The 16,886-nt window shown below is 41.8% G+C and overlaps 1 protein-coding gene across 6 annotated transcripts in view; it reads left to right on the top strand.

The window, feature by feature from the left end:
• The window catches only part of dlg3 (discs, large homolog 3 (Drosophila)), a 72,019-nt gene that overhangs the window by 8,778 nt on the left and 46,355 nt on the right, over nucleotides 1-16,886 (top strand). For 4 of the 6 annotated variants that reach the window (XM_063876058.1, XM_063876054.1, XM_063876056.1 and 1 more), the window contains one exon: nucleotides 2,911-3,042. In XM_063876058.1, coding sequence (XP_063732128.1) covers nucleotides 2,911-3,042 — 132 coding nt within the window. Of the gene's footprint in view, nucleotides 1-2,910; nucleotides 3,043-9,260; nucleotides 10,382-16,886 lie in introns of those variants that run through there. The other 2 variants (XM_063876057.1, XM_063876059.1) reach the window with 1 other exon arrangement.

The following is a 16,886-nucleotide window of genomic DNA, read 5'->3' on the forward strand; positions in this document are numbered from 1 at the left end:
CAGCCCCTCCCTCCACTCAATCACTTAATGGCAATGTGTTTTTGAAATTCATGTGCTTAGTCTGAACTTGATTATGTAAGTCCTTTGAACAGGGGAACTACAAAAAACTTGTCATTTACTAGACTGTATTAAATGGAGGTTTAAAAGCAGAGACTGTTGTCCAGTGTATGACGGCACATAAAGCTCTGCTGAGGGATGCCATTTTCAACAGGAAAGGATGCTCATGCATTTTTAACATTGAGTAAAGGATATAGTAGGCAACTTATTGACATTATAAGTTCTATTATTTAAGAGCTTTGAAAGCGTTATGACCTAACATGTAGGATTGGTCTAGTGGATCCTTATTTTGTCGGAAGAAAAGCCATATTGGTTTAAGCAACCCTTCATCATCAGCACCCCCGATCTTTCAATTGTGTTAATTTAAGTGATTTTTAATTGGATGTTATTTAATACAGTTTATTTTATAAAATCATGATAATAATGTTATATGCAGAATAGGATGTAGAACAGCCTGTCTCCAATAGTTCTACACAAATGAATCATCAATGTCTAGGGCATTTTGCATCTGTGCTAATGATTGGAGTTTCAGAAGCAGATTCTTTCAAGCATTTCCCAATTACCTTAAGCATTTGAAAAGATTTATCAATTACCTTAAGCATTTGAAAAGATTTATCAATTACCTTAAGCCAACAATAACTACTAACCATGTTATTACAATATGTTTAAGCCAACTATTTCAGTCAGTTATTCATTTATTTTGCTTAATTATTTTAACCATTTATCAGTTTGTATTACAGCACTAAAGACCTACTTGCACTTCTGTCAAACTGTGTTCTTTGTGTCTAACATATGTATATATTACTTTGGTTTTTTTTGTATACCCCTTTTTACCCCCCCTTATTTTTTTCTAGGCTCTTATCTCTTTATGTTATATGTTCTTGTTTATATTTGCACTGTGGGACTGCCAGAAACGGTATTTCAATTTTCTGTATGTATAACACATGTGGAAACTTTGACAATAAAGTAGACTTTGACTTTGATATGCTATGTATTCCACTATTACTATAATACAACATGTATATATTTAATAAAATACAGATAAAGCAGCAAATGTCAATCTACACAATGTGACATATTTCTTCTTCCTGTATAGAAAGAAAGTCAAAAATGAAAATTGTGGAGTCGGTGTACTTTCTTAAAGCTGAAACGCTTTAGTTTGCAGTGCCTCATCTGTGACACACATCAAAAAACCCCAACAAACTATGACTCTAGTCTGAACTTTACTCATTCAAGTCCTACGCTGCTCTCGGTGTGTTCTGTGATCCGCTGTGTCGAGCTTCTTATTCAGTGCAGCATGGCTCCTGATCCTTCCCCACATCCTTGCCTCTCTGGACCCAGCTGCTTGTGGGGCCAGGCACCGTCCTGGAGAGTGAGAGAGGGGGGAAGTTTGAGAGGGAGAGAGCTGCTTAATGGACACCCAGTGAGGGGCTCATCAGTATTCCAGCCATGTTGTCACCTGAGTGGAGGATGGGAGGGAAACGTAATGAGTCTGCAAATTCCCTGATTTGGTGCAGAGTAGCAGGTGAGAGTGGAGGAAAGAAATGAAAGAAAGAAGAAGAGTGTAGAGGAAACCGTTTTCAGTGGTGTAGTTGGTTTTATACCTACCAAAATGTTAGTGTTTTTTTAAAGTGCATGCTTGTATGTGAGTGTGTAAGTGTGTGTGTGCAAAGTGCATACTCTAGGTTGCGTCTATTAGACAGAGCGGGCAGCTCAGGCTGTGGCAGTTGACCTGCCTGTCAGCTCAGCCACTTGGGAATGGAGCCGTCATGAAAAACTCACTTATCTCAGAGTTAACGCAAAGTATAGGATTCATACCAGTGCAACAACAAAGGAAAATATGTTGTATCTTTGCAAGTTTGTGCGTGTTAGTTGCAGATGTGCCGGGTACCGCTGCCTGTATGCTTATTTATACAAACAGTCGTCTTTTTAACTTGAGTAGCTTTGTATTGACTCAGACGGGCACCACTCCTTGTTTGGACAATCGTTGGGGCTGTTTTGATATCACTTTTTTTCCAAGTTTGATGAACATGTGATGGCCTTCTCTGAAAGCTGCCCTCTGCTGTCAGTTCAGGATCTGTTTAGTCTAAACTTTGGGAGTAGTGTCAATACATTTCAGGTACTGTTGACTTATGTATCCCCATCTTCCGTCAGTCCAATGTGTTATTTCATTCAGTTTGATTAGGGACAAGTTTGCAATTATTTTGTTTTGACTGACCTTGATTTGTCATAAATATGAGAGGGAGTGAACCGTCCACCTCTGTGCTGCTTGGCAGGTGACTGTTTCCACAACAATAAACCGTGTTGATGTGTTATTCTGACCTATAACTCCCACATTTTAGATTTAGCAAAGGCTCTCCTTTTACTAAAATAATGTTTGTGCGCTGAAAATGAAGCTAAAGCCAGCAGCTTTTGGCTTAGCTTAGCATAAAGACTGGAAGCAGCTAGCATGGCGCTGTTTATTGACCTACTAGAGTCTTGGCAAGGCTGCCTTTTTAAACTATCATCTTAATGTTTGTACAATATTTACTGGGGAGTTTTTGGGATGCAGATTTTAGATGTTCCGACAGTCAGGCTTGCTGTTCCCGGTCTTTATGCTAAGCTGAGCTAACCAACTGCTAGCTGTAGGGTCCTATTCAGAGCACAGAAATGAGATTGGTATCAATATTCTCACTGGGTATATATCCACAATCCGACAGATGTGCAAGTGGTATACATTTTCTTATTTAACCCTCAGCTGGAAAACAAATGAGAAATTACATTTTGTTGAACTGCTTTAATGTTGTTTGCGATAATTGTAAATCTTCAATATCCACAAGTTTGTTTTGTATCAAATATTCTTTTATTCCACAGGTGGAGGATGATGAAGAAGAGGAAGAGCAGGGGGAGGGTGTGTCTCGGGTGCGAGTGACCAGCAGGAGGAGCCCTCACAAAGTGGAACGAGTTTCTGGCCTGGTGACTTTATCTCACGTCGACATACCAAAAGTGAGTAAAGCAAAGCAAAAGAGAGTTTCCTAGGGCGATCAGAAAAGACACAAGAAAAGGCAGCTGCTGCTAATAGAAGCAGATACTAATGAACCTCATGATGTGACGATTACGCATTCACCATGACAGTTTAGTTAGGCATCGCAGAAGTGCCCCAGCAAAATCATAATGAAACATTTTTGTTCATGAAGGTTGATGTTCTTTTAAACATTTTCTGGTGTTGAGGCATGACTAGTAAACCACAAAGCAGTCCAAAGTCAAATTGATTCTGTGTTCATTATTTTGACAATTTCCAACGATTTAATTCACTTCCTCTTCAGCATTCAACACCTACAATGATCATTTGCATGTATTATGCGTGTACAAATCATAGTAATTAATAGTTTTTAGGCTTTAATCATAAATTAATTATGCGAAAGCCATTTTGTAAGTATTTTGTCATTACTATAAACCTGCAGCTGCAAAACACTTTACATTCTTGAGTATTAGTTTGTGTATTTGTCTCTTCCTATTGCTTTGCGCTAAAATCAAGGATTTATATGAATATATCGTTGTAGAGAAATGTTCTGGCTGAGATTTTGATTGATACCAGTACTATGTGTCTGTTAAAAATAAACCTAGAGCTAGCAGGCAGTTAGCTTAGCATAAAGACTAGAAACGGGGGGGGACAGCTCTCTAAATCCGACTACATTCACCTTTAAAGTTCAATAATAACTGCTTTACATCTCATTGCTTTATCTGTATATAAACTAGAATTGAAATGTTTGAGGTGTGCTATTTCTTATTTTTACACGTTAATAAGCATATTTTCCGTTGTGGTCAACCTGCTGCTTACATGAGCCACACTCCTTGTATGTCCTGATAGAGATTTATCTGATACACTATAGCTGTGTTCCTCAGTATTGTTAAAAGCTCTTGTGTTCACATGCCTTCCCCATTACAACACGGCCAGTGGCACATGGCAGCACAGTGGCCGCAGGCGTTGGCTTTTCAGCTGAGCCCAGAACTAGTGCAGTGGGTGGAGGCGTGAGGGGGTAAGAGAGGGGGAGAAGCAGGCTGTGAGCACATGGATTCAATGTGCTCACATGATAATGTCTGCATAAGGATACGGTGACAGTACAGGTTGACTCTGGATTATACGGTGTGTGTGTGTGTGTGTGTGTGTGTGTGTGTGTGTGTGTGTGTGTGTGTGTGTGTGTGTGTGTGTGTGTGTGTGTGTGTGTGTGTGTGTGTGTCTCCCTCTATCACATGAAGGAGGGAGGTGAGGGAGCTGAGGAGGCGCAGGGAACAGGAAGGAGGGAAAGAAAGGGAGAGAAAAGGGGGGGTGTAGAGAGGAAGAATAGTGGGGGAGGCTGAAGAGAGAGAGAGAGAGAGAGAGAGAGAGAGAGCAAGGCGGCTGAGAGGCGAGGGCCGGTGCAGTGCAGAGCTGGAACGGACACCCAGAGCTCAGCCTTTCCTCGGGTTGCCATGGAAACCACATTCCTCCCCCGCCTGCATCCCTACAGACTGCTCCGACTCTCTCTATCTATCTCTCCTCGCTTCTCTGTTTTTCATCCCGTCTTTTTCATTCCTCTTTTAATTCGTGTCTTTGTTTTTTTCCTCTCGCTTTCTCTCTCTGCTCTGCGTTTTACACCGTGCGCGCATATGAGCACAATCGTGATGATGCACACTCAGCAAGCACACTGATTTCACATGCAATGCTCTCTGTGACAAGGTGAATGGGTAATTGCACAGGGTTTATTTTGCATTCCTATGCACTCATGGACACACAAGCACTTTGTTTGTTTCTCGGCATCTCTCTCTATTTTCTTTCCTCTATTTTTACTCCCCCTTCTGTTCAGCACCATGCTTCAGTAATGCCCCCTCTAGTCATCGCATTTCTGCCCACACATAGGGCACCTAGTTTGGTTTCTCCTCAGTTATGGCGTCTGTCGTGAACCTGCGACACCTTGATATCATATTTTATCAGCTGCCTTCACCTTTCTGTCAGCTCATCGCTTAACCTCCTACTAGCACTCCATTTCATAGCTCTCTTTCTTTGTGGGTCTGCAAAAAATCTACTCCAAATGCTTTCCGTTTGCCATGCGGCTCTGATACAATCTTCCGCTCTTGTCATCTTGTATATCCCTCCACTTCTCATTTTGCTCCATGTGTTTGTTTTACTCTCATTATTCCATCAGTTTGAGGTGCTGTGTGTGTGTGTGTGTGTGTGTGTGTGTGTGTGTGTGTGTGTGTGTGTGTGTGTGTGTGTGTGTGTGTGTGTGTGTGTGTGTGTGTGTGTGTGTGTGTGTGTGTGTGTGTGTGTGTGTGTGTGTGTGTGTGTGTGTGTGTGTGTGTGTGTGTGTGTGTGTGGAGCAGCTGTTCTCTGCCACTGAGGCCTATTAATAGGAGTCTTAGCCATGTAGCCTTTGTTTTCAGCGTCTGCATTGCTGGGAGAGCATCGTGGAAGCTCTTTGGCAGGTTAAATTAGCTTTTAGTACAAAACTGATGAGTGTCCTTCCTTCTCTGGGTCTGACTGGCTTCCTGTCTTGGGGTCTCTCTTGCTTTTCCTTGCACCGCCCTCCCTCCACATTCACAGAGCTATGATTCATTGAGCAGTGGAAGCATTCATTGTAAAGATTCTGCTAAAGATTTACAGATTCTGCAAAGATGCAATGATGCCTGAGAGAGAATTTTGCTTCCTCACCCCCCTCTTGCAGTTGGTTAAGGCTACAGTAGAGCGGCTCAGTACGTGTTGATATGGAGCTACCTCTTTAAGACTGCCTCACTACCGACTGTCCTTTTATGGTGCTGCATCCGGTCAGGTGACACAGGAGTAGTCACATAGCTTCTCTGAGAAATGCCTAGAAATGACTGAAAAGCTCAATACATGGTGTGTGCTGCAGTTGGGGGTTGTAATGCTCATTATGATAGCATGTGTGTGTGTGTATGTGTGTGTGTGTTTGTTACAGGGTGTCCAGGTGGGTTTATGTAATAAGGGCCGTGCAGGCTGAGGCTGAGCTGATAGTGTTGGGGGAGCTGCAAGCTGGGATGCGGGAAGTATCTCCGTTCAAAAGCACAGGATAATTTCCCCGTTTATGCCATAAATCAAAGGTCCCTCTTTTTCATTTGTCAACAGAAGGTCAGAGGTTAGAGCTTTCATTTCACAAGATAAATCACCTAATGCTGTTGATGCACTCCTTTCCAGTCAAAGCTGTTTAATTGGGCTCAATATTTATCAAGGACGGCACACTCACAACACTCACTCATGTCTGTATACACATGTGCATATGTGATGTGAATGTTTATTGCACCTTATACATTATACAACCAGGAGTCCAAGGAGTACAATATTGCTATTCTTTGGGGTCTTCTAAAGCCAAGTTGTTCTTATTGGTTTTTTTTCCAAAAGTTATTACATTTGGTGAGAGTCAGAGTGTAATTACGAGCTAACAGTTCATCCTACCCTAGTGCGCGGTGCTGTTCCCGTTTTTGTTAGAATATGTTGTTTCAGAAATTATGATAAAAATTGCGTCACTATTATTTGCAAGGGAAACATTTGTCCACCTTTTATCTAACAAACAAATAAATAAAGATAAACTAAAAGAATTAAAAACCAAATTACATTTCTAATATTTATGTTTGCCAGTAACTGATTATTGCTTGGCAATGTCCCACAAATGGAAAAATAATCTTATATAGTTGGCTTTATAACGTTATAAACTGCAGATTAAATTTGACAATTTCATGTAATCTAATACAAGGACACTGAAAACGACAACATGAAAAAAATAGTTTAATTGAGCCGAAGCAAAACTGAGGCTACACCACCGCAACGAAAATGTAACATATGTGTAAGGATTGTTTGTATTGCATTGCTATGGCATACGATTACACAATATTGTACTGATATGGAATTTATTCCTCTCTACTGAAATGTTTCCGATTAAAGAAGCTAAGAAGAATTACACTTCTTTAGTAATAACAGCGTAAAGGAAAGATTTAAAATCAGTCTTTATCAAAAAGTTACAAAAGGTACTAAATATCTTAAGCAACATTTACAACAACACCGCACTAACCTTTCAGACCTTTACTGTAATACTCTCCAATGTGATGAGTGCTTCCTGTATCTTTCTGATACACAAAACCAGCAAATAATTGACCCTAGAAAGACCTACCAAATTCATTATGTATTTTATATTATGTAATATTTAAAGGTGGCAGTTTTATTTCTCCTAGTCACTCAATATGTCTTATTATACATTTCATATCACATGTGTGTGTGAATGTGCCTGGTATCCATAAAGATGTCATATGTTTTTAGTCATCACAGGGGATCTTTTTCAGTCCGTCTCTCCAGCCTACAGTATGTGTATCCTGCTTGTCATTTCCTCATGTTGTGCGTCGTACAGTATGTTGTTATTTTACTGCAAGCCCTCTGTAAGTCAAATACTATGTAGACAGTTTTTAGGAGAGACAGAGCGAGGCGAGGGAAGGATGGTTGCAACATGTGCTCGGTCATGTGTGCTGTGATCAATATGCTTACATCGTCCTTTCAAGCCGCTGCCTCGAAGCCCCGCCCCTCTGCTGTGATTGGCTTCTGCAGGGTTTGTGGCTGCATCCAACATTGCAACTTGAGGCATTCACTGGTTAACTGTCTATTTAAAAATGTTTTCCTCTTTTTTTGCTCTCCGATGGCAATTCTCTGTAGGTTGCATTGTAATAATATCATTACAATGAAGTGAGTTAGTGTTGCATGTAATTTAGGGTCAATGCGCCTGCTGTGTGTGCCTCCTGGTATGACTGCAACACAATGCAGTGTGCCCTCGCCTTAAAATCCTGTTCAGTTCAGCAGGGAGGATGCATAGATACACTTTATTTTAAATATAGTTTACTGGCATTGTGTCTTATGTGCTGTCACTGAAAAGGCTTTCCTGTATGAGCAGTGTGACATGCAGACTATGTACAAATACTCTCTCCCCCATGCAGACACACCCAGCTCTGTTCCCCGTCACATTTCATTAATAATGCATATATGCAGTGCTTTAATGGCGACACTGTAACATTCCCTCTTAGGTCTCTAAAAAATAAACATTCACTCTCAGTGTCAGGACGTTTTTTATCTAGCTGTGATCAACCCACAAATTCATAAGCATGCAAAATGGTTCACAGGCAGTCCAATCGCATTACTGAAAATATAACTGCCACAGATACATAAAAGCCATATAGTCTCTCCTTCTGTCTTTTTTCCCCTCACACATTCTCACTCTCAATCTCTTCCTCCACCCACTCGAAAGCCCAAGCGTATAATCTTGTTGGTTTCATGCACATGTGTGGATGTCATCATTGTGAACATAAAATATTTCCCCTATGGTTGTTAAACGAGGCTTCAGGAGTGCAGTTTTCTCTCGCTGTATTTATTTTTGACCCAATCCTGCACATGGGCAGGACTTAACAGTAGAATGAATTAAACAGAAGTGCTGCTTTGCCAGTAGTAATGCTAAAAAAGGAAGAGGGGTAAAGAGTGATGTAAAGTAATGCAGCGTGATTCAAAGGCATCTCTGCTGAGAGGCAGGTCTGGTTGAAAAAAGGATTTTCATCTGCTGCACATGCTTATATTGTGAGATAATTTGCAGCTGTGTGCTGTGACACAGAGCCCCGGGTTGCCATCACTTTCAGGAAAGCTGTTGAGTCTGCAGGTGAACTAGGGATGACTGTGGAGGTGAACAGTGACCAGTCAGAGCGACAGGGTGCTCACAGTAAGTTGGATTTTGGCTGCATTGGTCTGATGAAAAAGATGGATTAGACTCACAATTAGTGGATTGGGGTCGAGCTTTAGCATTGACATACAGCACACTATGACTTGCTGACCTTTTTAATTGAGGAAATGAATAAATACAATGTTTTCATTGTGCCTTTTATAACTGTGAAGCAGTACCTTTTCACCCAAGGCAGGCAGCAGTGTGGTTTAACGGTTGCGGTCCCTTTAAGAGCAGCTAGTGAAGCGTTCAGTCCTGTTGGTGCTGCTGCTGCTGATGGCAGCGCTGCCAGTTGATTGGCTGTGGCTGTCAGGGCTGAGGTGCTGGAGGGATGCTGCTACGTATCTCTCTCCCCCTCCCTTCCTGCCTCTCTCTCTCTCTCTCTCTCTCTCTCTCTCTCTCTTTCTCTCTGTGTCTCTCGCTCTCCATCTCCCTCTTGCTTGCTCGCATCCCTCTGAATAATCCACATCTAGGGCAAGCTGGCTGAGAGGCGATCCAGTGCTCAGCTCCTCTCTGCAGGCTGAGAAAAGAAACAGAGAGAGAAAGAAAACGTTTTTCAACGCAGGAGGAAAACCGTGAGATTTTGACAGAACGGGAAGATACCAAGAGTTACCAGAGGAAGATTTCATCTGCGGATATCATTTATTTATACATATTGTTTATATATCTATATATATATTTGTACACACGCATATAGATATTTATATATATATACATTTATCCCTGTACATAACTGTATTTGTGCTTGTCTGTTTATATTAATATTTTTATATGTAATTGTGTGTGTAAATATATATGATATATAAACAAAAGAATATATATATATATATCTATGAATTTATATGCGTATCACTGTGAACCAAGAGAAGCAAGAGGAAATTTCTACCATCGGGGCTGGTCTCTGATTGTGTGGTCGTATACAATATTTTGAATATTTCCTTTGATCTTCTACGTCAAGAGGACAAAGACTACGTGCCCATTTTGTATTTTTGTTTTCCTGTTGCTGCTTACCGTCCCTCTTGATCTTTTTTTTCTACATCCGAGAGGAATAAACAGGAGAGTGACAGGATTTGACGAAAAGGGAGAATCTGTAGAAATTCCTGTGATTAGTATTATTTCCGTCGGCGTTAGCGCTCTGTGAGCCGATCACAGCGTGCTGTGTGAGATCTGAGGAGGCAGCAGAGACAGAGTGCCACGCCGCTCCGCTCAGCGTCAGCCCAGCCAGCGCAGCCAGCATGCACAAACACCACCACTGCTGCAAGTGCCCCGAATGTTATGAGGTGACCCGTATGGCTGCCCTGCGTAGGATGGACGCCCCGTCGTATGGAGGAGAGTGGCAGGCCGAGCCCTATGGATACCCGCCTGGGTACGGAGGAGGCCAGACCTTACCCCCTCCGGCCTCAGGGGGAGGTGGAAGCATGGGAGGAGGAGGGGGCACTTTGGGGAGAAGTAAGGGCAAGATTATGTCTGGTGGGGGCCCTGGAGGCCCCAACCCAAAGGGCCAATCCAAGTGTGGCCCCAAAGTAAACGGCAACAACTCCAGTGGACAAGCAGGATGGTGGCCTGAGTGCACCTGTACCAACCGAGAGTGGTATGACCAGGTAACTCATCTTCTTCTTCCTCTTCTTCTTTTTCTTCTTCTTCTTCTTCTTCTTCTTATTTACTCTGTTAGATAGTCTGGTCTGTGGGGCCTGGCAGGGAGGACTGGGATCAGATGAGCTGCTGCTGTAGTAAAACAGAGACCATCATGTATCAGCTGTCACTTTATGGGAGAGAATTCTTATTTAGTATTCATCTCAAGCCCTCAGTTTCCCATTTGTTGACTGTGCTTCCTCTGATGGTAGCAGAGTGAGGAGAACATAACAGGACTGATCCAGTTCCCCTGCACACACGGAGATGATCTTCATGTTTGGATTTGAGGCAGATGACTAATGCTTATACATTTAACACACCTAGTGTATGTCGTCAAAGGCTTACGCTGATGCAGTTACCGTAGGCCAAAAAATGGTGCATTTTCATTCATTGAAGCAGCACCGGGAGGCAGTTTGGAATCGTTCTAAGTCATCTCTATAGTCAGTTACTTTGACATTACAGTCAGAACATTAGATGAATGAAATTGATCTTCAGAGATCAATTAATTCTAGGATTGTGGCTCATTTGGTAGAGGAAGAGATGATGAAATCGATCTCGGATACCAGTTCCCTTTGCTGTTGAGCCTTTTTTATTTTTCCTATCTAGTCATTCGGCTAAAAAGAATCACAATGTAATGAATGTGTTGTCAGGAAAAACAAGAGTATCAGCAGTAATCTGTGTCTCATACATGCCGCACAGTGTGAATGAAACGGCCTCTTCACAGGCGCTCCATTTTGTTTCTATTATCTCCATTTATTTACATGCATTTATAAATCACAGTTGATAAAAGGTCAGAACGGCTTCAGAAGCAGAGTCTTTAATTAAGAAAGGTGCTTGTATGCGAGCATGAGAGTGAGCATGGGTGGGGGAAGGGTACGTTGGTGAGCAAGAGATTCAAGGAATGGTTCTTGCTGTGCATGAGTATGTGTTTATGTAGACTCGTATTTGCGGCTAGTGAAGCCGCTGCATCGTTTGTAGTCCCCTCCGTTTGTGTCTGATCTTGTTTTTAGCTAGAAATGGGAGGCAATGGGAGGAAGATAGGTGAGAAGAAGCACAGGGGTAAAATGGAGGCTGAAATTTCAGTGGCAGAGTGGAAGAGATCCCCCTGAGCTGAGCCCACATATGAGCCGCAACCTGGCTGATATTAGCAGATTACTACAGCCAAGGAGAGGTTTGAGGAGGCAGGAGGAGATTGGCACGTTCTATCGGTTCGTGTTAAATCTATTGCAAGCCTTTTCCTTCTAGACCAATCAGGCTTATTTCATGTTTCACACATTTGAAAGCTCACAGCAGATGTGATTATGTAAGCATTTATTGCTTACAGGGAGATTTTACTCTCCATCATTATTAGCACCTAATTCATACCCTGCTTGTTCCCAGTATCTCTATTCCATATGTAACGTACAATGAAACGTGTGAATATCTAAAAATGCATTGTGATTTATGTAAAGATCATGTAGTTAAATCTTATGTTGTCACCGTTAATGGATTAACCGCTCTGTACAATATACTATCTGGTCCTTTTCTTTCGAAGGATCCTTGCTCACTTGCTGTATCATGCGAATCACAAAACTCTGTAGAGAAAATATCCAACATTGCATTTATGGATCCAGTCCAGTAGTATCTACATAGTGATAAAAAGAGCGGACATACAGAGAAGCATCCAGTGATGAATGATGGTTGGGGGTGGGGAGGGGGGGCTGTCAGTGGGGTGAAAATGCTAAGGTTGAAAACGAGTGAAATAAGCCAATAAAGGCAGTCAGTGGGCCTGGAGAGGGGGAGGGGGTTATGTAAGAGGAGGCAGTTGGTGGTGCTGTCAGAGAGGGAGAGCAAGCGAAGCTCTGACACTGGACAAGCATCTGTCCCTCCATCTCTAAAAACAGGCATGTGAACGGCCAGTATATGCATCCTATGAATGGGCCATAGCACACGGTAGGGATAAAGATGCAAAAAAAAACCCCATCACCATCACCCCCACCCTGCTCAGCTCTCCTCAGTCACCAACGCTCATCCTTGGGTGGGAATTGTGAATGTGACCCCTCCCCCACTACCTATACACAGCCAGAGAGCAGGGCAGTAATCACACACGCCCCAACCACGCATGTCTATTATCTTATAGCTTTCATAACAACTCGTGTTTTGGGATGCTAGCACGATGAAAAGCAATAACCTTGCACAGTCATTCAGAATTATCCGAGCCGGCTTTTTATAGCTGGAACATTGACATTTCCAAATGGCTTCTGTAGCCATGAACATTTCATGTATGTGTGAGGAAATCATTTGACGACCCCCACGACATAATGATGCCATATTAACTTCTCCCTTTCTGCCATCTATGTAGTAAATGATTGTGTTTGCAAGGTTAATTATGGATGATTCCAGTTGGGATTATGAGAGCATTCTTTAAAACAAGAGCTTTGAATTTAAATCTGAGGAAAGTAGAGACCTCAGTCTTCGGGGAGCTTCAGTCAGAAGGCTCCCTCTTCCCCCTTCGGGCTCCAATATGTCTTTGTGTGTTCTCCAGCTCTGTGGCTATGATTAGCTTGAATTATTAATTAGATTTTACTTTATTTATTAGCATCAAGATTCGGGGCCAACATACTTTGCCAGACCCATTGTTTATGACAGGCCTCTGTAGTGTTCTAAATGAATGCACAGGCACGGTGGGTGTTCCATGTCTAACACTCCCTTAGGTGATTGCATCTCAAAAACCTTCAAGCCTTGATCAGAAATGTTTGTGCTCATAGAGTGTGTGTATATGTGTGTGTCTTACTCTCACATTGATTTGTAGGTGTCGTTGGTTTGTACATCTGTCTTATGTGATTTCATACGGGCAGAATTTGATTAGCCAACTGCAACCCAGAGTGTATTAACGGATGAGATTTACATGTTCTCCAGGTCCAAATGTCTTGAGCTGGATCCCCTACTGTGATCTTTGAAAGGCTCTGTCTAAAATCTGGAATATTCTCATCAGATCAAGAGAGATTTATCTATGAGCTTGTCTTGGGGGGGGGGAGAAAAAAGTCAAGAAATATGTGATCTGAATGAAAGTGCACTCTGCATATCCATACGAACGATAATGCCAAGATGGACATTTTCATTATACCTGCAGCTGTAATTTCTGTCAATACATTCATTTCAATGTGACACATAATTGCCGCGTTGTTTTTTAATCTCAAGTAAGAGAAGTACATTTGCAAACATCGGATGCAACATTACACTTCAGTATTTCTGTTCATGAATAGATAAGCCAGGAAGAAAGCAGACTCCCTTTCTTTCAAGTAGGAATAAAGGGGGAAACATTAGAAAACACATTTCAGTCAAATAACAGAATAAATACCTGGCTTTTACAAGTAAGGGCTGCATTCAAAAGAAAACTATGAATGACAAAAAAACAGTACAACCTTTTAATGATATTGAGAATGCTTAACTAGAGGTGGCTTACGGCCGTGAGGATGGCCCGACACAAAATATGATCCACTCTTTCTCCAGCGTGACCTCATCTTCGCTGACTCTCAGTACTCATGAAAAGAGGACTCCTCATAAGGCCAGGCAACCCTGACCTCGAGAAATATTGTAAGGACATCTTGAAAGCAGTACTTTGTTGCGAGGTTTATATTTTTATTACGCTAACAATAAGTGTTATCCTTTTCAATTTTGGCTTCGGATCTCCTTTACTTCATATGCAGTGGTGTGATATTGGCAGCTATTATGATCATTTTGTGACGATTCAGTTGTCCCCTTGTAAGATAAGGACAACATCCCCAGTATAGTAGAGGAGGTAGTCATCTTCAACCTCACATTTCGGTCCACTTGTGGCCTTTTTTTGCATTTTCAATAATAATAATAAAGAACATCACATCAAAAATGATAAAAGACTCACCAGCTGTGTAATAATACTAATACTTAAATATTTATGGATATTATATTATATTGTAGTTCCTGGTGTGGCTGGCCTTTTACACTGGCAGCAGATTACATTTAATCTGAGGATCCAACTTCCCTATGCTTTCCCTCCCTTCAACATTTTGAAACAGTTGAAACAGTGTAATAGCTCTTCAAATCAGTTTATATTGCAGCTTAAACTTGGTATTCAACCAGACAATATGAAATGTTTCCAAACCTGTTAAAGACAAGTGCTCCAATTTTTGTATAATTGTGTTGTGTATTATTGCATCTGCCACAAACTTAATTACTATTGTGTTTTCAGACCAAAGGATATCAAATATCTATGGTTGGTACCTCCCAATTTCTAAAGATGCACTCAAAGACAGTTTTTGTGAGTTCTCGAATAAAATGTACTCAACAAACCAAAGCATTTCGTTTTTGGGCAAACAGTGCAGATCTTACTTAGGTAGTGGGAGGTGTGCCTGTCTTCTAAAGTGTTGCTGTATTCTTATATAAAACATCCAACATTATGCAGCTTTAAACCTCTGAGCTCAAACATAAAGCAAGATATGATGACAGATTTTTACAATTTTTTGCAAATGTCGTTTCAAACTGTGAAACTACTATACATTTTTGTATACATTGATCTGTGAGGGTAACAAAATCAGTAGCTCCACAGTAGTTTTATGAACCCAAGTAGTACTTTTCAGGCAAGTTGAAGAGCCTCAAGGATGTGTACAAGGAACCCCATGATATCAGCAAGTACAGTTTAACTGAATAGTTTCATTATACGTTTTTTACAACTTTTTGCCACATTTTGTTACAAGGACTGCATGGAGTAGCAACTGCTGTTTTTGTCCTTTTAGTACGTCACCCAACCTTGCTACCTCAATATATCAAGAGGCAAAAAGATACACTTGTTGGTAATTTAATATGTTTTGATAAACATGTGGAAGAAAAGGTAATGAGATGCAGTGTAGATGTTTTGCTAATCCCAGACAATTGTTGCATATCTTTGCACGCAATGCTTTGGTCTTTGTAAAATTATGCTTCAATTACACAGAAACAGATATTTGCAACAAGAATTGAACTATAATTGAAAAGCCAACATTCCTTTTTACTGATCTCATACAAATTCATAGCACATAATTTAATTTTAGTTGTCTGCTAGCAAACCTCCTACAACATATCTTTCCTTCTGCGCCTGCCTGTCTCTCTCCCACACAGACACACAGACACACACACACACACACACACACACACACACACACACACACACACACACACACACACACACACACACACACACACACACACTCACACTTAAGCAGAAGCACACAAACCCATGCCCAACACAGACCGTTACCCAAAATCAAAGTGAGTTTTAACCTGAAAAAAAAAAATGCGCGGGTAAGGGACGATAGTGAATCATGGGGAATGCACTACCAAACAAGCGAGACAAGGTGCGCTGCAATATTCATGTGCACTTTGACAAAAGTTTGCTTTTTACACGCTGTAAGAGCGGGTAGGGAGGGAGCGCAAGACGTTCACGTGAGCATGCAAGAAAGCCAACCGAGCCACTATTACTGGAGCTGAAGCTGTGACCCCGGACCTAAGCTGTGTTGAATCCCACCTCATACAATTCTCTTAAAAAGCCTCCAATCATTTTGGTCTTCCAGTTTGGAGTTCCTTTGTGAAATGCAGGATTCACAGGAATGCATTGTGTCCTCTGGAAGCAGATTTAATGCTCATCAAGTGGTTTAATCATTACTGCGGTCTGGCTACAGCTACAGTATGTGATGCATATATAAGCTTTTGTACAGTTTACAGGTGCAGTGGCCTGAAGCTGCAGATCGTGTGTCCTCCTGGAAGCTAAGGCTACCAAGCCCCTGTGATCCATATGGTCGTTGTCAGAGGCCCTGCCAGGGCTCAGCCCCATATCAGCTAGCCTGTTCGCTTCTCTGCCTCTCGCTGCCAGCCAGGGGAGGAGAGGAGAGAAGAAAAGAGAAGGGAGGGGAACGCTGTTTGTTTGTTTGCTTGCCTGCTTTGTTTTATTTAGGGGATTTGCTGATCACAGTAGCGACTGGCCTAGAAATGTGACTGTGCTGCGCAGGGCAGAGTGGACTCCTGATTCAGCGATGGAAGCATCAGATTCTCTGTTAGAGAGAGTAACGAGGGACACAGGGCTTTGATGGAATGAGACGGAAGTGTTTAAACACTATACCACCGGTGCTGTTAATTAAAATAATCAGACATCAGTCTGTGATAAATTGAATGCGCAGATATGAAAGCTTTTTTTCTCCTGCTATGCTAGACTTGTGTTAGCGTTCTCAGCAGCAGTACAGCAGCTCCAGCACCCACTTGCTGCCGTGGAATATGTGTATATCCAATCAATACCAGAGGCGAGCTCGTCCCTCAGCCTTCTGACTCCTCTTCATATTTGTGGGGGTGTGTGGGTGCTTTCAACAGCGCTTGTGCTTTCATTGCTTTTACTCAACCATCATATCAGGCTGTTATTTTGGTAACACTTAACAATAAGGTACACAAACTCCTAGTCATTACAGTACCATAGAAACAGGAGCCAGC

This window comes from Eleginops maclovinus, chromosome 23 (genome assembly GCF_036324505.1).
Source record: "Eleginops maclovinus isolate JMC-PN-2008 ecotype Puerto Natales chromosome 23, JC_Emac_rtc_rv5, whole genome shotgun sequence".
In the NCBI taxonomy this organism is placed as follows: domain Eukaryota; kingdom Metazoa; phylum Chordata; class Actinopteri; order Perciformes; family Eleginopidae; genus Eleginops; species Eleginops maclovinus.